Source organism: Leptodactylus fuscus, chromosome 6 (assembly GCF_031893055.1).
Source record: "Leptodactylus fuscus isolate aLepFus1 chromosome 6, aLepFus1.hap2, whole genome shotgun sequence".
Classification (NCBI taxonomy): domain Eukaryota; kingdom Metazoa; phylum Chordata; class Amphibia; order Anura; family Leptodactylidae; genus Leptodactylus; species Leptodactylus fuscus.
In genome coordinates this window covers 80401533-80423040 of record NC_134270.1, presented here as the reverse complement: position 1 = coordinate 80423040, position 21508 = coordinate 80401533, and the positions used below count along the sequence as shown (strand labels likewise).

Below are 21508 nucleotides of genomic sequence, written 5' to 3'. Positions count from 1 at the left end.
TATAAAAGTAGAAAATTACTGTGAAACACATACACATTAGGAATCCCTGTGTCCGAAAATGCCCGGTCTACTGATATTTTTCAAACCGCCGTGTTTTTCTTTTCACCGTTTTGCCTCTGATTTAAATAAAAGGTGATCTAAGCAATAGACATTCCCCAAAATGGTATAACTAAAAAGTACATCTGGCCCCGTAAAAAAAAAAAAAACACTCTATGCGTCCCCGTACAGCTGCAGGGTCACCTGTCAATGTGGCCTTGCAGCTGTTGCAAAACTACAACTCCCATATATTAAATATTTTACCATTTTTTTTGCTTCAAAATTTTTTTCCCCTATTTTCCTCCTCTAAAACCTATGCGTGTCTTATAGTCCAGTGCGTCAAAAAATACGGTATATATATTTTTTAAAATTTGATGATTTTACTTTTACATTTCCCATGTCACTATCTATATTTGAACCCCTTAACGACCAAAGACGTAATAGTACGTCACTTGGCGTATGGAGAAGTAGAGTTCAGTAGATGAGCTCCCTCCATACAATGCTGCACCCGCCGCTAAGGGTAAGTTCACACAGAGTTTTTTGGTCAGGATTTTGAGGCCATATTCGCCTCAATACTTTGCCTCCTAAATTTTTTTTTATAAACAGTGATCAAACCATCAGACCTTCTTCCAAATGGTATCAATGAAAACTTGAACATGTCCAGCATAATAAGACACTATACCTAGCTCATTTTTAAAAGGTATCAAAACATTACAGGGCTTTGTCAAAGCCCTGGTAAGGGCAAAACACGCGATCTGGTTCTCATGGTGGTATAGTTGATAAATCTACAGGGGATTCCATGGTTGTTTATATGAGTTTTACTATGTTTAGGATTGCAGTATTGATGTGGTGATTTCACCACTGGGTGATTATATGCACAGGCTATATGTCCTTTACATATACATGGTGTTGTATACATCACATGGGATCCCAGCATTACTAATTTTTGCACTTTAATGCCTCCTGATTACTGGATTTTCTTTGGGTTTATCTGTTCCTCCATATTTGTTATTTGTGTATTGTCTATTGTCTTTTTATGTATTTTAGTGTATTAATAAAATGTACTATTTTTGGCTATCTACTGTAGCTGGGTGTTTTTAGTTGGTATACATACATGGTGGTATAAAAGTGATGCTTTTATAGAAAAGTTTGCCTATTTTCATGACTTGGAAGGGCTACAGGCTTGTTATTTGGGGGACAAATTTGTGGCTATGTGCCTAGTTGAAAAGTGATGAAGAATTGTCGTTTCAAAAAAAAAAAAAATCTCTTCATGGGAGCAGATGTGAAATTAAAATGGTTTTGGTTTTATGATGTCAACACTGTGGCACCAGCAGATCGATGGAATGCGTTGGACCAGGTTGCAGGACATGCCTAAGAGTTCATTCACACTTGCGCTCAGTGTCTGGTATGTGCATTGCACCGTATTTCCGTCCTCAGCCCTGGCGAAACTGGACAGGGGACGGAAACCTGGTGGGCAGCTTTGAAACCCATTCATTTGAATGGGTTTGTAAAGGTGATCACCGGTGTCTGCCTGCGCTTGTCCGTGGGCAAACCATTTTTTTTTACCCGGACAAAAAGTCCTAGCCCCTCCTACCCTCCCTGTCTTACTAAGACTAGTGATCCGGCCCATTACTAGCCTCTCTCACTCTTCGTGTCTCATTAATCCTAGCAATCCTACCCATTACTAGCCCTTCCCCCTCCCCCCGTCTCCCTAACTTATTCTGCCCACTACTAGAAAACAGGAAGAGGGGAGGAGCTGTTCCCCAAACACAGGAAGGCTTGGTAAGTATTGATGGGGATAGGGGAGGAAGAAGAGTAATGATGACGTTCCGTTTCAGAAGCAGTGAAATGAAACATCACCGGATTATCAGAAAGTCTCCCTGGGATGGTCATATGACCACTCCTGGGATATTGGCAAGTATAGATTTTTTTTTAAATTGAAGTAAATTAGAAGTTAAGTAAGGGGAGGAGTTCAGTTTATCCTGTACAACCCCGTTAAAGCTTCACATACTAAAGTAATATATCCTGTGGGATCTGTGTATATAAGCTCTCTACATCTATGGAAGCTAGTTGCAAAAAATCATTAGAATCCTTGTACAACAGGGAATAACCTGAAGAACTTAAAGGGGCTCTATCACTGGATTTTCGCTATTTTAGTTAATCATATGTCTGAATAGCCTTTGAAAAGGCTTTTCAAGTCTTGCTAATTGTTTGTTAAAAGACCCCCCCCCCCCCCCGGTTTAATGAATTACCTTTTAAACGTATATGTAAATGAGCTCTACTGTGTACCATGGGGGGGGGGTCTTTTAACAAACGATTAGCAGGACTGTACAGGCATATGTTTATCTAAAATAGTGAAAATCCGGTGATAGAGCCCCTTTAAATCTAAATATTGAGAAAGAGTCTCTGTGGCTGAACAAAACTGAACCAAGAAACTGAGTCATGCAACAGGATAATGATGCCAAGCTTGCCCATAACAGTTCAGTCACAGTCCAGACTTCAACTCAATTGAAATGCTGTGACAGGACCTTAATATGAATGCCCCAAAACCCCAATGAATTAAGACAATGTTGTAAAAAAGAAAGTGCCAAAATTCCTCCTGAATGTTGTGATAGACTGATAAGGTCATCCAGAATTCCATTACTTCATGATATTGCTGATAACAGTGGTTGTACAAGCTATTGATTCGTGGATTTTCCATTTTTTGGTATAATTATTGTTGAATAAATAATGAGACGGTGTAATATGTCTCGTGTTGATCATGTGAAGTATTTACCTAATTTTACGACCTTCTAAATACCAGATGTTTTTTTTTTTTTTATGTTGTGATATGTGAGACCATACAAGTCAATGAGAGTGTACTTTGTTGTAATCTTTTAGCCTTTACAAGCCACATGTGCATAGACACTCCATGTGCACAATGACTAAGGCTAATGTTCTACTTTGCAAGGTAACGTCACCACTAGATTATGTAGGTTATGCAAGTCTAAGATTTAAAGCTGTTTGTGCTGCAGTGTTTAGAGTGCTCTTTTAGTCTGATAGACATGTCAGGACCTGTTTGAGAGGGCTGGGTGAAAATATTGAATTATTTCACAGGGTGACTAAGTAAATAGTTGGACATGATGCAATGCCAAAAGAAATGTAATTGTCATATTAATAGGGGCAAATGAGCAATGTCATGATTTTTTTTTTATGTGACATATTTACTATAACTACAAATCATACATACACATCTGTCTAAGTTACTTAAATTTCTATTCTAATATTAGTCATATCTGTTTTTTGGAAATCTGTGTATTATGAAATCTGACTGCTCCACAGTGGCCCCTGCACAGTGTAATATACTCCACAGTAGTCCCTGCGCAGGATAATATGACCCACAATGGCCCCTGCACAGTATAAGATGTGTCTACAGTGGCCCCTGAACAGTATATTGCTCCACAGTGGCCCCTGCATAGTAATATGCTCCACAGAGGCCCCCTGCACAGTATAATGCTCTACGGTGCACCCTGTGGAACCTGCACAGTAATATGCTCCACAGCGGTCACTGCACAGTATATTGCTCTACAGTGGACCCTGTGGCACCTGCACCGTATAATATTCTCCACATTGGTCCCCACACAGTATAATATGCTCCACAGTGGCCCCTGCACAGGATAATGCTCCACAGTGGTCTCCACACAGTATAATATGTTCCACAGTGGTGTCAGCACAATATAATGCACTACAGTGGCCCCTGCACAGTAGAATGCTACACGGTGGCACACAGTATAATATGCTCCGCAGTGGATTCTGCATAGCATAATGCTTCACAGTGGCCCCCACATACCTCACCAGCCAGCACAGCCTCTTTTTTACATCTTCCAACTGTATTGCACATGTGTGGGCGCTGGCACATGCAATGAAGAGAATTTGGCCTTCCGGTGGTAACATGCCAGGAAGAAAAGGTAAGTGTAATGTGTCTGGGGGACAGGTTCTTTCAGATGGAGCGGATATCCAAAAATTTGCCCTGGGGCAATCACTTAACCTATGGGCTAAGGATGAAAACCAACAAAATTTCATAATAAATGGAAATTATAGAGATGGAGGAGAGGTGGAGCACGAGGGCCATGTCGTTTCAGTATCATTTTATCCTGAACAACCCCTTTCAGTTCAAGTTCCTGTTTTTTTACCTAGTGATATCTCATGTTCAGTAACCCTCCGCTTTTGGTACATTTTATAATAAAAGGGAAGTTAGATAAGACAATAAAGTATATCACAATAAAATTCACCACACAACACCTGACACAATAGCAAAAAAAAATTAAAAAAATAAAAATTGGGAGTTACACTTAAAATAAGATATGTAACAAAGTTTCCTCTATTCAGCTGTACTGTTCATTTATGAAAAGTTGGCTTACAATTAGAGAATATATAAAAATAAAAAACTTGAGAGTTTTCAGTAGTTGATACCTTTTATAATGGCTAACTAGTAATGATGACAGATTACAACTAGAGATGAGCGAACAGTGTTCTATCGAACACATGTTCGATCGGATATCAGGGTGTTCGCCATGTTCGAATCGAATCGAACACCGCGTGTTAAAGTGCGCCAAAATTCTATTCCCCTCCCACCTTCCCTGGCGCCTTTTTTGCACCAATAACAGCGCAGGGGAGGTGGGACAGGAACTACGACATCGGGGGCATTGAAAAAAATTGGAAAAAGTCATTGGCTGCCGAAATCAGGTGACCTCCATTTTAGACGAATAGTGGATTTCAAATCCGGGTCATATGAGAATGTGAACTTTGTGACTATGAGACAGGGATAGCTGTACAGGCAGGGATAGCTAGGGATAACCTTTATTTAGGGGGGGAATGTTATTAAAAATAACTTTTTGGGGCTCTATCGGGTGTGTAATTGTGATTTTTGTGAGATAAACTTTTTCCCATAGGGATGCATTGGCCAGCGCTGATTGGCCAAATTCCGTACTTTGGCCAATCAGCGCTGGCTCTGCTGGAGGAGGCGGAGTCTAAGATCGCTCCACACCAGTCTCCATTCTGGTCCGACCTTAGACTCCGCCTCCTCCAGCAGAGCCAGCGCTGATTGGCCGAATTCCGTACTCTGGCCAATCAGTGCTGGCCAATGCATTCTATTGGCGTGATGAAGCAGTGCTGAATGTGTGTGTTTAGCTCAACTACACTGGTAGAGTAGTTGAGCTAAGCACACAGATTCAGCTCTGCTTCAATCAGCGCTGGCCAATGCATTCTATTAGCTTGATGAAGCACAGTGTGCACAAGGGTTCAAGCGCACCCTCGGCTCTGATGTAGCAGAGCCGAGGGTGCACAAGGGTTCAAGTGCACCCTCGGCTCTGATGTAGCAGAGCCGAGGGTGCACAAGGGTTCAAGCGCACCCTCGGCTCTGATGTAGCAGAGCCGAGGGTGCACTTGAGCCCTTGTGCACCCTCGGCTCTGCTACATCAGAGCCGAGGGTGGGCTTGAACCCTTGTGCACACTCTGCTTCATCAAGCTAATAGAATGCATTGGCCAGCGCTGATTAAAGCAGAGCTGAATCTATTAGCTTGATGAAGCAGAGTGTGCACAAGGGTTCAAGCGCACCCTCGGCTCTGATGTAGCAGAGCCGAGGGTGCACAAGGGTTCAAGCGCACCCTCGGCTCTGATGTAGCAGAGCCGAGGCTGCACAAGGGTTCAAGCGCACCCTCGGCTCTGATGTAGCAGAGCCGAGGCTGCACAAGGGTTCAAGCGCACCCTCGGCTCTGATGTAGGCGGAGTCTAAGGTCGGACCAGAATGGAGACTGGTGTGGAGCGATCTTAGACTCCGCCTCCTCCAGCAGAGCCAGCGCTGATTGGTCGAGTTCCGTACTCTGGCCAATCAGCGCTGGCCAATGCATTCTATTAGCCCGATGAAGTAGAGCTGAATGTGTGTGCTTAGCACACACATTCAGCTCTACTTCATCGGGCTAATAGAATGCATTGGCCAATCAGCGCTGGCCAATGCATTCTATTAGCGTGAACTGAGTTTGCACAGGGGTTCTAGTGCACCCTCGGCTCTGCTACATCAGATTGCTACATCTGATGTAGCAGTGCCGAGTGTGCATCAGATGTGTAGTTGAGCAGAACTGGCTCAGCACTGCTAAGTCTCTGCATTCGCATAGGAATGCATTGGCCAGCCTTCGGCCAATCAGCGCTGGCTCTGCCGGAGGAGGCGGAGTCTAAGGTCGGACCTGAATGGAGACTGGTGTGGAGCGATCTTAGACTCCGCCTCCTCCAGTAGAGCCAGCGCTGATTGGTCGAGTTCCGTACTCTGGCCAATCAGCACTGGCCAATGCATTTCTATGGGGAAAAGTTAGCTTGCGAAAATCGCAAACTGACAGGGATTTCCATGAAATAAAGTGACTTTTATGCCCCCAGACATGCTTCCTCTGCTGTCCCAGTGTCATTCCAGGGTGTTGGTATCATTTCCTGGGGTGTCATAGTGGACTTGGTGACCCTCCAGACACGGATTTGGGTTTCCCCCTTAACGAGTATATGTTCCCCATAGACTATAATGGGGTTCGAAACCCATTCGAACACTCGAACAGTGAGCGGCTGTTCGAATCAAATTTCGAACCTCGAACATTTTAGTGTTCGCTCATCTCTAATTACAACATTTCAAAGCTCTCGGCTTCTTCTTCAGGTATATCTAAAAATAATTTCTGAAGGAGCATATTTATGTACAAAGGGACACCCAGAAATAGAATTCTAGGAGGGAGGGTGGAAGAAAGTTATTGATTATTGGTATATACAAATAAACAATTCATCAGTTTGCAATGTTCTTATCAGTTCAGAGAATGTATTTTATAGTTTTCTCAGTTCTGTAGGATGCCATCAACCCATGTGACAGATTCATCCCTTTCTGGAGAGTGTCAAACAAGGTCATGCACTTGTACTCATAAATCCGTCTCTCTTTCCTTGATTTAAAATTCTCTCTTAAAACCAAAATTTTCTTGTCATTGGTGATATTATGATCTTCATTGCAGAAATGTTTTGACACAGGAAGGTCCATTCTTTGTTCTCTAATTGTATGACAATGTGAATTCATCCGCATTCTAAGCTTCTGGCCTGTCTCTCCAACATACAGATTTTCAGTGGAGCACTTTGTGCATATTATTAAATACACTACATTAGGTGTGTTACAGGTGAATGTACCTGGGATTTTATATTCCCTGTTAGAATTTGGTATCTCTATCTTGTGGTCAGTATGTGAGGGCAGGTTTTGCACCTTTTCTGTCTACATGGAAATGTTCCTGTGTTAGTTGGAGGTGACAGTGAGCTGCTAACAACCATATTCCTGAGGTTTGGTGGCTGTCTATAACACAGGAGAGGGGGGTCTGGAAATATGGATTTCAGACGGTCGTCTTTTTGCAGTTTTGGATGTAATTTGCGTGTAATTCCTCTAAGCATCTCCAGGTGTAGGTTATATGTGACGACCGGGGGCACCCGATTGTTTTCCTGTTTGTTTACCCTCCCTCCTAGAATTCTATTTCTGGGTGTCCCTTTGTACATAAATATGCATCCTTCAGAAATTGTTTTTAGATATACCTGAAGAAGAAGCCGAGAGCTTCGAAACGTTGTAATCTGTCATCATTATTAGTTAGCCATTAAAAAAGGTATCAACTACTGAAGACTCTCAAGTTTTTTGTTTTTATATTTCCTACGCACTGGCTAACACGGTACAAAAACAAACATTTTCCTTATTTCAATTAGAGGTCCACTTTAAACAAATATATAGTCCAGTCATGTAACCGCTCATTAGGGTTCTGATCCCCAGTCACCAAATATATTATTGTCCATTGGACAGTTGGCTCCAGTGATTTTCCTTTTCAATAGTTCCTAGTGAACCATTAACCTTTTCATGATCAGTGCCATACTATTACATCATGCTGAGTTAATGCTTAGTGCTGTAATAATACAGCAATGCAGTGCCTGTGTCTGTGGCATAACTCCCAAGTTTTGGCTGTGTTACAGAGCGGAGACCTGGGATTAACCGCACCAGTCTGGCTACTCTGACTCTAGTGATTTAACCCATTGGATACTGTCAATAGTAATCACAATATCTGAATGGTTTGGGGGCAAGGTCAAGCAATGGACTCCTAACTGGTTCGTCCTATATCTCACAGGAGAACGTGCAACATAATGTTTTACCAGTTCTATTATTGTACTAACTTGTTGGGGCCATACTGATGCTTGGAAACTGTATTCACCCACCGACTCTCTTACAGTAATTTCTTTAGTGTTGCCAGTCTCTGTAGTTTTCTTTCCTTTTCTGAGGGGTTTTAGCTTTATACTTTTTTTCCCTATCTCTGATACTGTCCTTACATGGTGATTCCAATACTGCAAGAAAAAAGCAGCTTTTCCGCAATGTGGAGCCTTAGGTTAAGGCCCCATGAGCTGGAACCGCCACACTAAAGCGCTGCGGGAACAACCACGGCGTAAACGCATTGCGGTTCTTCCCACAGCGCTTTGAACATAAAGTTCACAGAGTTTTCCTCCGAGGACTTTCTGTTACAATTATATCTATGGGAAAGCCGCAGATATAATTGACATGCTGCTATTTTCAAAAACACGCCAAATCGTGGCGTTTCTGGCCCATGAGGCTCCGGCCTTAGGGTCCATTTCTGCTAGCAGAAAAAGGAACCCACTGAAGTCAATGGGAGGATTTTTTTTTCGGTGCTGAAATTCCACACCAAATTCCTCACCATTTTCCTCCATGTGAATGGACCCTAAGGCTAAGGCCCCATGGGCCGTAATCTCAGTGCTAAAGCGCTGCAGAAAGAACCACTGCGTGAACGCATTACGGTTCTTTCCACAGCGCTTTTAAGAGAAAGTTCACAGAGTTTTCCTCTGCGGACTTTATCTTAACATTATATCTACGGGAAAGCCGCTGGCGTTTCCGTAGATATAATTGACATGCTGCGATTTGCAAAGTCGTAATGGCTTTGCAAATCGCAGCGTGTCCGCGCTGCAATCTTTTATGCAAAGTGGGGATGGAATTTGCATAAATCCCATCCACTTTGCCTGCACTGTACAATGCCGCGATTTTTCCTGCAGCGTCTCTGCTGGGGGCAAATCGCGGCGTTTATGTCCCATCGGGCCCCGGCCTAAGGGTCCATTCACACAGAGTTTTTTGGTGAGGAAAAAAATCCACTTCAGGAATTTGGAAATGGTTTTTACCTCCTGCACAGTGTATGGATATTGAAAAAAACGCTAGCGGTTTTTCCACACGGTTTTTGCCAGTTCCACTTGGATTTTCCACTTCCAATTGACTGCGTCGGTGTTTGCAGGCAGAATCCGTCTGAAGGAAGCTTTTTCTCGTGGAAAAAGGAACCCTTTGAAGTCAATGGGAGGCTTTTTTTCCACGTGGATTCTGATGCGGATTCAGCATCAAAATCAGTGCCAAAAAACTCAGCGTGAATGGACTCTAAGCCTAAATTCACATGATAGAAGTGGGAAATGACCATGAAAAACCTACATTTTTCACAGGTATTTTGCACCTGAGAGGGAACCTGTTTTCATGTATCCCTTATATATTGCAGTGTATGTGAATTCGGAAAAATAGGCCACAATAGAGCATGACCTATGTTTTGAAACTATTCATAGACATTGAAATTATTGCGGCTGCGGGACAGCCTTTAAAAAAGCATCTGTCACACGGCCATGTACGACTCTGGGATATGGTCCCTCTGATGATTTTGCATGAAATCTCCATCCACGCAAACATTTCAATTTCTAGCAGCTGCAGCAGGCGAAATGTGGTAATACATTGTGGACATTAAAATATTTCTCCATTTGTTTGGTTATTATTTGATACTGTTTTATCTGTTTGTTCTATATTGCTTATTAGATTTCCTTTCATAAATATATATAGAGTTAAGTGGGATGCTTATTCGGTGTTATAGGTCTGCTGTATTGTTTGTGCTTATTTAATTGTTTTTAATGGTTTGTCTCATATACAGATTTAGTGGAGTTAGCCCAAACTTATACAATGAGTTAAACAGCGTCAGTGTGATATTCCCCATAGGTATAATTGTAACAGAAAGTCAGTGGAGAAAAACTCTGTGAACGTTCTGTCTAAAGAGCTACGGGATGCGTTGCCGCCGTGTTTTTTCTGCAGCTCTTTTTTGCTGTGGGACGTCTCGTGGGGCCTTAGCCTAATAGACAATAGGAAGCTGCATTAGGGTGACAGTGAGCTCTCTAACTTCCTGGGCTCCTTTGCATCTGTAGAGGTTACACTGATGGCATGTCCGCCCCTGTTGTCTTTTCAATTTGAGATTAGGAACATTTTGCATAAAATGATAGTGCCGCAAAAGTTCCTGACCTAAAATATCTATGAACTAGATTTTCTTTGGGTTTACTGCCCAATTGAAAAATCTAAATTAAACAGAGCTGGGCACATGAAGAAATGTCTGCTGGGCAGCTATATATACAAATAGGATGAGACTTGTTGATCAAGTCAAGTCGGAGGGGAGAAACTGGAGGGCGGCCACTTAACAGGTATCTATTAGAGATGAGCGAACACTAAAATGTTCGAGGTTTGATATTCGTTTCGAGTAGCCCCTCAATATTCGACTACTCGAATAGAATATTGAACCCTATTATAGTCTATGGGGGAAAATGCTTGTTTCAGGGGTAGGCAACATTCGAGCAAATTATACTTACCAAGTCCACGAGTGAGGGTCGGGCTGGATCCTCTGAGAAGTCTTCTCCTTGCAGCGTCCCCGCGACATATTCCGGCTCTTCATTCACTCTGCCAGGCATCGGGCCTGGGCAGAGCCGACTGCGCATGCCTGCACTACAAGCGGACATGCGCAGTCGGCTCTGCCCAGGCCCGATGCCTGCCAGAGTGAATGAAGAGCCAGAAGACGCCGCGGGGAAGCTGCACGGAGAAGACTTCTAAAGGTAGGAGAAGAACCAGCGTCGATTGGCCGACTGTATAGCATTCGGCCAATCAATGCTAGTTCTGCATCAAACTTTTACATTCGAACAGCGAGTGGTACTCGATCGAGTATGAGTATTTCGAATACCGTAGTATTCAATCGAATACCTACTTGATCGAGTACTACTCGCTCATCTCTAATATCTATCTCTATGTCTCTTTTTAATATTGTATTTTCTCTTAAATGTGCAGAATTTGAGTGAGGACATTTCTTTGTGAATACAGTCCCTTTTTCATGCTGTCAGTGGTTATGACAATGTCCTCTTACAGATATACAGTGTATACATTTTTTTTTTTATAGGAAGGCCCAACCCCACCCTACAACACAGTATTTTACTTTAATGTAAAGTATAAAAGGAAACACAAATAGTTTCATAAATAGGTTGCCCATTTTTATTTAAATAAATAATATATATGTACATTATAAACCAATAAATAAAATATTTTAAAATACTTATTATTGCAAAATGCAAATAAATAAATATGATAAATAAATAAAATATAATATACAATAGAAGTAACACAAGAAGCCCTTAAAGTCAATAGGAAATCATCACATTACACAAGTGACACTGTACCCTCATTGTTAAAAAAATATTCGTAAAATATACAGTATATCATGTATAAAATTCACTCATACTTTGCCTATGAACGCCTTAGTGCATGTTCTCAGGCTGCAAATTTTCCATTCATCTGTTTCTGCAACGTGTGCAAAAATTTGGGCAAACAACATTGAGAAGAATAGGACAAAATGTTTCTGCTCTTTATGAATATATCATCAGGCTAGGTTCACATCTGCACCTGAGGACCCAAACAACGTAGAGCCAGACGCAACCTCAATACAGGTCTTCTCTTTGCCACGTTCTAGCAGTTTCTGCAGTGGAGACTCTGATGAAGATGTGAACTAAGCCTTAGAGATAATGTCCACATTATTATGACCTTTAGGTTGGTAACTTTAACCCCTTTAACCTGCACCATTACAGTGCTATACTATTATGGCGTTTAACATTAAGTATGTGCTCAATATGATGTAATAGTGTATACTTAACACAATATTAATAATAGTATGGCACTGTAATGCCACAGGCACAGGAGCTGATGCTTTTTCTGCTGAAAAATCAAGCTAAACGATTTTACAACCTTTAGATTGGCATACATTTAGTTCGGAAAATGTATTTTAGTCTTTAGGAGCATCTTCATATTGTCTTACAGTCATTGCCTTAAATTACACCCTGTGAGGCCAGCAGTTAGGTAGGGCATCAGGCTGACATCAGACAGTGAGGGACGTCAGTCATGATGCACAGTGTTATTCATGGCAGTGTCAGCATTACAAGAAGTTGCTCCCTGCCCTCAGTGGCTTGCAGATGGCCAGAAGTCCTCAACATATGGCCATTCTGAAATTTAAGAGGTGTCCAAAAATCCAAAGAAGTTTTGCTACATTATACTTCCCTTTGTTTTCAGATGGCATGGATACGAGATGTAGATGCTGCATTTCTAAAGAACAGTCAGCATTTTCTCATGGAGTGTTCTCATACACAGCACATACAGTCTGAGGTTTCTTTGTGCTGCGCTGGTGCATTCAGATCTTATATATTAAGGGATCATTTAACTTTAGCTTTTCCCTCATCACGATTCTTATTGGACAGATCAATGGACATAAAAGGTAACAAGTGCTGTATGGAGCTGGTGTGACAACGGTCTATTTCTTTAAACTTCAGCTCTTTTCTTTCTTTTGACTTGGATTCAGGTAATGTTCTTGTTTTGTAAATTAAAGTCAATGGAGAAACCATTTTTATGCTGTAAAGAATACTTCTTTTGAAGAAGTGTCTCTAGTCACTATGAATCTAGGCTTGGACTGAAGATGTTGGACCTGTCTAACAAGCCTAGAGGATCTTCTATGTCTAAGATGCCTCCAGGTTGGTGATCATAAGAATGATCTTCTGCAAACAAGGTTTCCAAGGAAATAGTGGCCTCCAATGGCATAAAGCGGACCAGCTGCTTGCCAATCTGGTGCCCTCCTTTGGTTGAAGTAAGGGTGAGTTGAGCAGGGTGTTTCTCTGAGTAATAGTAGTTGTATCCATCTGATTGTGGCACTTCACGGAAATTGCAGTCATCTTCTTTGTAAACCATCTGTTAATATAGACATTAAACAAACCAAAATTTATTTTCATTGGATAAACATTAATCATCAAATGATATACATTGAGACAGCCAACAAAAACTGCATTAAAAGGCATTATGTGAGGGCTCTGTTGTTGTGGAGCATGTTGTACTTTTATTGATACAATTTGTTGATCACTAGTCTGGATATGCAAACAGTGATACCTAATAGGGCAGATTTATTATGTCATGAATGCCAGTTTTCTGATATACAAGACATAACAAGTTGCTATGTTTTTAGTAAAACCTTAAGAGGTTAAGCTCTCTCGGTGAGGGGTCCAAACAGTGGCCTAAGAAAAGGACTCGGGACGTCACAGGTGACATTTGTGCATGACGTCCCGATTCAGCACTGTGAAATGTAGCTCTCATATCACTAATATGATGGGGTGGTGGGGTCACTGATCGAGAACCCCCTCAGTTATCTCGACTTTCTAAATAGTGTATATAAAGATTTACATAACCATATAATATTTTCTGAAGATAGACAACCCTTTACATTATGAAAATACATGTGCTGGCTTCCACACCTTATGAAAACCTCAACAATAGTGTCCAGTTGCGCTGAACCAATTCTTCAATACTTTTTACTTGATACTTACTGATCCATACAAATGGTGCCTGGAATCCATGCAAAGATAGCGAGTAGTTTTCAGTCCTCGGATCACTAAAATACTTGGTTTTACTGCTTTGATTTCCAGCAGACCTAAAGGACAAGATATGGTATTAGCATTAAAAAAATGGCTACTGGCCATGGTCCTGAGATACTGACCTCTGCATTTTCATCCGCTCTAAATACAAATGTTAATACTAAATATATACACATCTAATGCTACATGTCTCCAAGAGCTGCCATTGCAGGGGAAAATCAGCAGTCATTAACAAGTTTGGTTGGCAAAATTATGTGTATGCAAGGGGCCCAACAGATTGTGATAAAATTACCTATTTTAGGCTAAGGCCCCATGTAGCTAGCCACAGCCAAAAAATGCTGTGGGAAAAACCGTGATAGAAACTTTTTACAGTTTCTCCAGCAGTGCTGTTCACAGAACACTTGCAGAGTTTTCTACTTCAATTACGCCAACATTTCTGTAGGTATAATTCACATGCTACGATTTCTAATAGCTCAATGGTTTTTAAATCACAGCTAGAGATGAGCGAGTAGTATTCGATCGAATACCTCGATCCCATAGGAATGCGTGCAAGCGGCCGAACACCAAGGGGTTAAGCGCAGTGAATATTAAATGCATTCCTATGGGAGCGAGGGATTCGATCAAATACTACTCGCTCATCTCTAATCATAGCATGCAGATATTTTTCTGCAATGTGTGGACAGAGTCCCATCCACTTTTAATAGTGCGGCAAAATCGAGGCCTCACCTTGCAGAAAAGTTGCTTTTTTGTTGCAGATTTTGTTGCGTTTTTTAGAGACAAAGCCTAGAGTGAATTTAGCAGGAGGGATAAGTATAATAACTTCCTATATATTTCCCATTCCTATATTTTGATGCAATTCTATCCATGAAATCTGATGGAATTTTTTTAAATGAACTACACTATACATCTATGCACACTTGTATTATTATATTTACACATTGATATCTGGAAAGACAAACTTCTGTAGTTCAAAAAAGTTTCTGAATATCTCATTCCTGACTATATTTCATTCATGTGACTGTTTTATGGACTTTGGGAGTGCGTTCTGTAATGTGTCTGATGTAATGCTGATATATAGCAAATAGCACCATAAACACTCACAATTATTGTCTATAGTACACAAAAGCAGATGAACAGTGACCTTTGAATGTTTCTTTACAGAGGTTGTATATTTTCCATGCTTTGATAATTTGATGATATCCATATACTTTATAGATAATACTATATGATATATTAAATTGACCATGTAAATACGGGGTTTTTCTTCTATACTTTTGTAAGTCTTTTTAACTAGCTTTTGCTGTATGGTAGGCAATAAGGATGAGTGAACACTATTCGGAACAGCCGTTCCGAATAGCACGCTCCCATAGAAATGAATGGCCGCTTCCATTCATTTCTATGGGAGCATGCTATTTGGAACGGCTGTTCCGAATAGTGTTTTCTCATCTCTAATAGGCAGCAATCATTTTACTGTCTGGCTATTTCTAGCAGTGCTTTTTGTTCTTTTGTTAATGGATTACAGACTTTTTTTTTTTTTACATTGATACAGTTTAGGGTCAAGTGCTTATCTCATAGAGGGAGGCCAAAGCGAGCCTGCAAAGTCATCATGAGCTCCAGAAATTCTCTGTGTAAACGGCTACTTTCACACGGCAATATTTTGGGTAATTTGCATTAGTAGTTATAAGCCAAAACCAGGAGATAAATTTTTACATAGAAAAAATATAATGGAAAGATTGCTCTTCTTCTTTAAGTAGGCCATACTTTCCATATAAATTCCTATTTTACTGCTGTTACCCCAGTACGCCCAGATCACTTCCACTGGGGTCCAGGACCCTGAAACATGGGGAGCTGTGTTACCAAGTCTGCTTACTGGCGAGCTGGTGATCACAGTTGAATTTCTTTCTTATTTCTCATGGGAAAGAAACATTGATATTTCCCAGCTCTCTAAGACCACTTGGATCACTGAGGACAGCGGAAACCTCACCAAGTCTCAGCTTCTTGGGCCCCAGTGACATATAGTAGAATATTGGGCATAATTTTCACTATACAATGATGGGCATTCAATAGAGTAAGACTACAAATATTATTAACAAAGAAATCAGATAATAATATAGACAACCATATACTTACTATATACGTTCTTCTCCTTGGTGCCACTGACTTTTCCTTCAGGGGTAATCTGGAGATGTAGATTTGTGTGTTCATTATCTGCATACAGATGTCTTAGTCGTACCTGGTCCGCGAATCCAAGAATTGGGCTGTTATCTCTAATAGGACTAGCTAGTGCTCTCTCGGCGCTACTAAAAGCCAATGCAATGAGATAAAAACTCTTAACTAAAAACTCTCGCTTTGAGACAAATCGCTGTCCGTTCATTATGTTCACGTAGTAGTCCATAGCAATAAATAATGGCTCAAAATATAATATTTACTAATACAAATTAATCTTGTAAAATTGTATTATAAAAATTACACAAAAAATAAAATAATAATAAATATGCTTGCAATAGTTTCACCTATCAAGAAATAAAACTGTCTGTGCCCTGGGAATACCTAGTTCTTAGTTTAGACTCAGGTTTCTAATGACAAAAATGAAGGCGAGGAGACCTATTTATACTCTGGTCTTTAACCCTTAACACCAGCAATTTCACTGTGAGTTTTTTCCTTTTCTGTCCCCCCCCCCCCCCCCCCCCCATCAGATCTGAGTCACTGAGCACGAGAAGTTCACTTAAAGCAGAATGAGTTATTTACTTTCTTGATAGCCGGGAGAAGCATGTTACAGTAAACATTTTTTCATGTTTCCGACCAGAGATCACCGGGGCTGGGGTTACAAAATGATGCAACACTGAATGGTGACATAAACTGGGGAGAAAGAAAGGCGGAGGGATTGGCAACTCACCCATTAACCCTTTCCCTGTAGAAAGGCTATTTCTTAATCCTGCTCAGCGCACTATTCTTTTTAAGAATCACTAGGCAAGACTGCTTATTTAATATATTTCCCTTTACAGTACGCTTACGTACTGTATAGGTACATGTATATCATAAATTGTTACTCCTGCAGCACGTTGAAATGTCATTGAATTACATCAGTATATAAACCTCACTGGCCCCTATTGAAGAATATTAAGGTGTGTTTTTATTCATGATCTGTATTGATAAGGGAATTAGACACAACCTACTACAGGAAATCTATAGGACCTTCACCAGGTTTTTTTGATTTTTATATTTTCTGGAGCACAGTTTTCTCTATTTTACCTTAGCACATAATGCAGAGAAAATGTGGATATTCATTAAAAAATTTGGACTTTTACGGACACAGGGTAACCTCCACCGACTTTAAACACTTTAGATGCCATGGTCAGTATTGACTTTGAAACTTGTTAATCCACTGGGATCAGTTATCCCTGACTTTAGTAGTGTGAGCCAGATGCCTGCTGTCCTGTGCCGCTACCTGCTTCATCATAGTATGGCTGCTCATAGGAGCTGAATAGTTCCTGCTAAGTACTATTACAGCACAGGAAAGGGTTAATGCTAGGATACATAGTGTAAGGTCTTATTCGCATATCAATGTTTTGGTCAGTGATTTTCATCAGTAATTGTAAGCCACTGCCAGGAGTGGAGAATACGCAGTGGTATGGTATAATGGAAAGATTGGAACCTGAATTTTTAACCCACTCCTTGCATTGGTTCAATATCAATGATGCAAAACACTGAACAAACACTATCTGTGTGAAGAAGGCATTATATATATATATATATATATATATATATATATATATATATATATATATATTTGTAAGGTGGTGGAGCAGTACCAATGTTAGTCAGTAGATGCTCCTGCACCACAGACTTGGTGTAGTTCACTGTTAACCCATTCCCAGCTTCTGCCGTAATAGTATGGCGAATGCTGGCTCTTTAAAGATGGTGGCAATAGACCAGCCTCAATAGCTGAGTAGCGAATCTCCCATAGATGGCAAATCAAAAGGTTGGAGCTTCAAGCTCTCTAGGGGGAAATATAAAATACTTGAAACATTTTTTAATTTAAAAAACAAAATAAAAACAAACAAAAATATACATAAACAAAGGGGTAAAGGAGGCGACCGTGGGCAGGAGTAGGATCGGTAAGTAAATATGGCCGAGGCAATAGGATTTTTTGGCAGAATCTTGCAAAATTCATCTCCCGAGGTTCTCCTGTGGTTTCGTTCAGACCAACCACATCCAAACCGAAGCTGCTATTATTACACTCTCCAGTCTCCAGAGTCTAATGATTGGAGGACCAGGGGAAGTCCTTGGATATAAAAACCAGTGTTACTCACCTCTCCTGGGCTCTAGCATGACTCCCTGCTATCATTAGAGCTCTTCCATTACGTCACAGATGTCATGTGTGTCAGGAGAATGCCATGCATATTGAAGCCTGTAGGGGCCACTGTGGAACATAATACTGTGTGGGGGGCCACTATCAGATATTAAACAGTGAGAAGGGATCACTACTGTGAAGGGGCTACTATGAGACATTATACTGTGTGGAGAAGTCACTATGAGACATTATACTGTGTGGAGGGGCCACTATGAGACATTATTCTTTGTGAAGGAGCTACTATTGGATATACTTGGTGAGGAGTCATTATGGGACATTATAGTGTGTGTATATGTTGTGTTATATTGGTTAGATGCCAGGAAAGGGGTACTATGTCTGGTAGGGTCAAAAGTTTGCTATTGGGCCCAGTCTTTGCTAGTTACACCCCTGGAGGAGAGGTTATGTAAACCTTGGCAGCAATAAGCACGATTGGTGTGTGAGACTGCACCGAGAAGCACAAAGAAATATAAGGTCATCTTCTTTGGGGAGCTCGGCAGGGCCAATCCTGACTAGCAGGGATCAGACCCTCTGCTGAAGACAAGCATGGGAATGGATTCCTTGCAGTAAAACTTATATGTGAGTAGCTAGCATTGTATGTGTGTTCAGCTGGTGGAAGCTGGTGTGTGGATGAGAATGGGGCCAACTGTGATGATGCCTGTGTGAATAGAAGATTCACTTGGTGCATTGCATTAGAAAATGACAGGTTGAGTACAGCATTGGGTGATTATGCATCATGAGGTTTATGGAATGCCTTTGAACGTTGTGCCATTGTGTGTCTTGGTGTCTTGTGACATTATTTTGCAGGATGGGACTGTATTTCAGAGGATTGAGAGACAAGGGTCTTCTATTAGGTGACTAATTGCCCAACTCTAGAAACTAATGGTGATTGACTAGACAATGACTGACCTGTACAATGAGTGACAACTGAGGTGAATGTATTCAGTGTCATAGTGTGCTGGCAACTGATAAGTATAGTGCCAGTGCCACATGTGAAGTAGCTCCATGGGTTCAATGCAGCTAGCACAGTGACTGTGCTCGGTCTGTAGGTCAGACACAATTGGGGACCGAGCAGTTAGCTTTTGTAAGAAAAGAAAGTTCAGGATGAATGAAAGAACACATGGTGAATGTCAGGATACGGAGTCGCCGCGGTCTCCTTGCTGCGCGGCATCTCCCTGGGAGACGTGTTAGGAGTTCTATTGGGTGTGCTTAGGTCATTAAGGGTTAATCTTTTCCTTGCCTTCTGTCTCCATGCCATTAGCCATCAGGTGTGTTCTCTGCTGCTATTTAAACTCCACCCAGGCATGGATCCTTGCCAGCCATTCACTTTGTGTTTCCTGGTCCCCCTGCTCAGTCTGATTCCCTGTCTGTTTGTATTCCATATGTTTCTTGGTTTTTAGACCCGGCTTGTATTTTTGACTATCCCTTGTCTTTTGATTTGGTACCTTTTATTATATCTGCTGGCTTGACCTCTTGCTCGTCTGACCTCGCCTTCTCTTCTGTGTCTTGCTGGGACTTGTGGTCCTCCCTGGTTCCATGCTGTTTAGTCTTTTGTTTTGCATTACATTTACACTGTGCTTTCTGTTTAGGTGTGACCCCGTGACTCCAGTCCCTAGGACTTTCAGGGCCTCCTCTCCCCTTATCCTAGCCGCCGGATAGAAGGTTAGGAGCCGTGGTAGGCGCACTTCAATTAGGAAGTGCATTGGTCTGCCTCATCTCAGATATTACAGCATAGTTATAGCTGCAGGGCCTACGACCCCTTTTGTCATTAGTTGCACAGTGTTGCTTTCCCAGCTGTGTCACTTTGCACTGCCTAACCCTGACTCCAATCCTTACAGTAAAGGACTCTTCCATTTTGCAGGCACCATCCTGAACAGGGCTTTATTCAGTGGTGTCCTGCATACAAAGGCCTGTGGGACCCAGTCCAAACTTTGAACAAGTCCCCCTACCCCATCCATACGGTGTACTTTTGATAACAGTAGTTATGGGTGCTGCAGTGGTGTCCCATGTCTATGGGAGAACACTGCATTGTATCACCTAGCATCTAAACAATGATAGGACCTGAATGCTCTTTTTATTAATGGATTCTTTTTACTCCTTGTCCATCTCTTGATACCCGAGTCACCACTTTCTGTCTAATAATTCAGTAGCCTCTTTGAAACCATTATTCAATTAAATATTCACTGACACCATTGGTTTTATGTAGAAAAACACATTTTTATTGTAAAGTATTACATCTAGGAGGCTTTTCCAAGTTCATCTGGTTTTTGCAACTGAAGTCAAGCCCATTAACGTAGCAGCATTTAACATTGATGGAATGCCAGAAAATAAACAGGACACTTGGGATTTTGTGATTAATAAACTCATTAGGACATTTAATAGCACAACACCGACAGTAACCATGAGTGAGGGGCTCCCATCTGAGAAAGCGAAAGTTCTATCTCATCTATTTTTTGATATAGAAAACTCTTAAAGATTAAACATTAAGCACAATATGGATGTTTTGTTCTTAGGGCCAGTTCACACTGAGTTAACGCGCACGCATTCTGGCACGTATACACGTGTCAGAATGTGAGCACTCAAAACAGATCACATTCATTTCAATGGGTCGTTACGGGAGTATAACGCGCATAATTTTGTGTGTGTAATTTTGCGGCCGTTACGTTATTGTTACGATCTATTGAAATGAATGTGATCTGTTTTGAGCGCTCACATTCTGACACGTGTATACGCAGGGCCGCCGATCTAAATTGAAAACTGGTGGGGGCCCGGTTTTGGCCTGCCACCGTGTGCCGGCCCCCTGGCGCCTGCACCAGTCATTCAGGGCCGGCGTCAGCGCAGGGCATAGTCGGGCAAGTGCCGGGGCCCACAGAGCCTCTTGGGGCCCCCGGCACTTGCCGAAGTTGCCGGTCCCGATTTCAGATCATCGGCGTCCGTCGGACGCCGATGAGCTGAATACTTACGCGATTAAAGCAGGAGCTGTGACAGCTCAGCTCCTGCTTTAAACGCTGCTGTCCGGCTTCGGCGTCTGTAGGCGCGATGTGATGACGTCATCACATCGCGCCTAAATTATTTCAGTGGCGTGAGATGCGAAGCGATGGAAGAGGTAAGTGAAGGGGCCCATGAAACAGGGGGGCAAATGAAGGGGAGGGGGGGAACGGCATGGCACTGTGGAAGATGAAGGGGGGGGAGAATGGCATGATACTGGGCAGATGAAGGGTGTGGGGAGAGAATGGCATGACACTGGGGCAGATGAAGGGGGTGGGGAGAGAATGGCATGACACTGGGGCAGATGAAGGGGGTGGGGAGAGAATGGCATGACACTGGGATGAAGGGGGCGGA

At 41.8% G+C, this 21508-nt stretch overlaps 1 protein-coding gene across 1 annotated transcript; it reads right to left on the bottom strand.

Moving 5' to 3' along the window:
- Nucleotides 1–12844: 12844 nt before the first annotated feature.
- On the bottom strand, nucleotides 12845–16210 carry LOC142209591 (fibroblast growth factor 21-like). Its single transcript, XM_075278600.1, has 3 exons — nucleotides 15946–16210; nucleotides 13768–13871; nucleotides 12845–13138 (listed from the first exon to the last, which is right to left on the bottom strand). Exons 1-3 carry the CDS (start codon nucleotides 16208–16210, stop codon nucleotides 12845–12847), a joined length of 663 nt encoding a protein of 220 aa, XP_075134701.1.
- Nucleotides 16211–21508: the final 5298 nt, after the last annotated feature.

Bases quoted from the DNA above. Each gene is read 5' to 3' on its own strand.
- LOC142209591 (XM_075278600.1), bottom strand. From the start codon at position 16,210: ATGGACTACTACGTGAACATAATGAACGGACAGCGATTTGTCTCAAAG. The intron at 13,872-15,945 runs GTAAGTATATGG...CTTGTCCTTTAG, and splicing joins CAAGGAGAAGAACGTATATA to GTCTGCTGGAAATCAAAGCA. The intron at 13,139-13,767 runs GTAAGTATCAAG...CTATATTAACAG, and splicing joins GGCACCATTTGTATGGATCA to ATGGTTTACAAAGAAGATGA.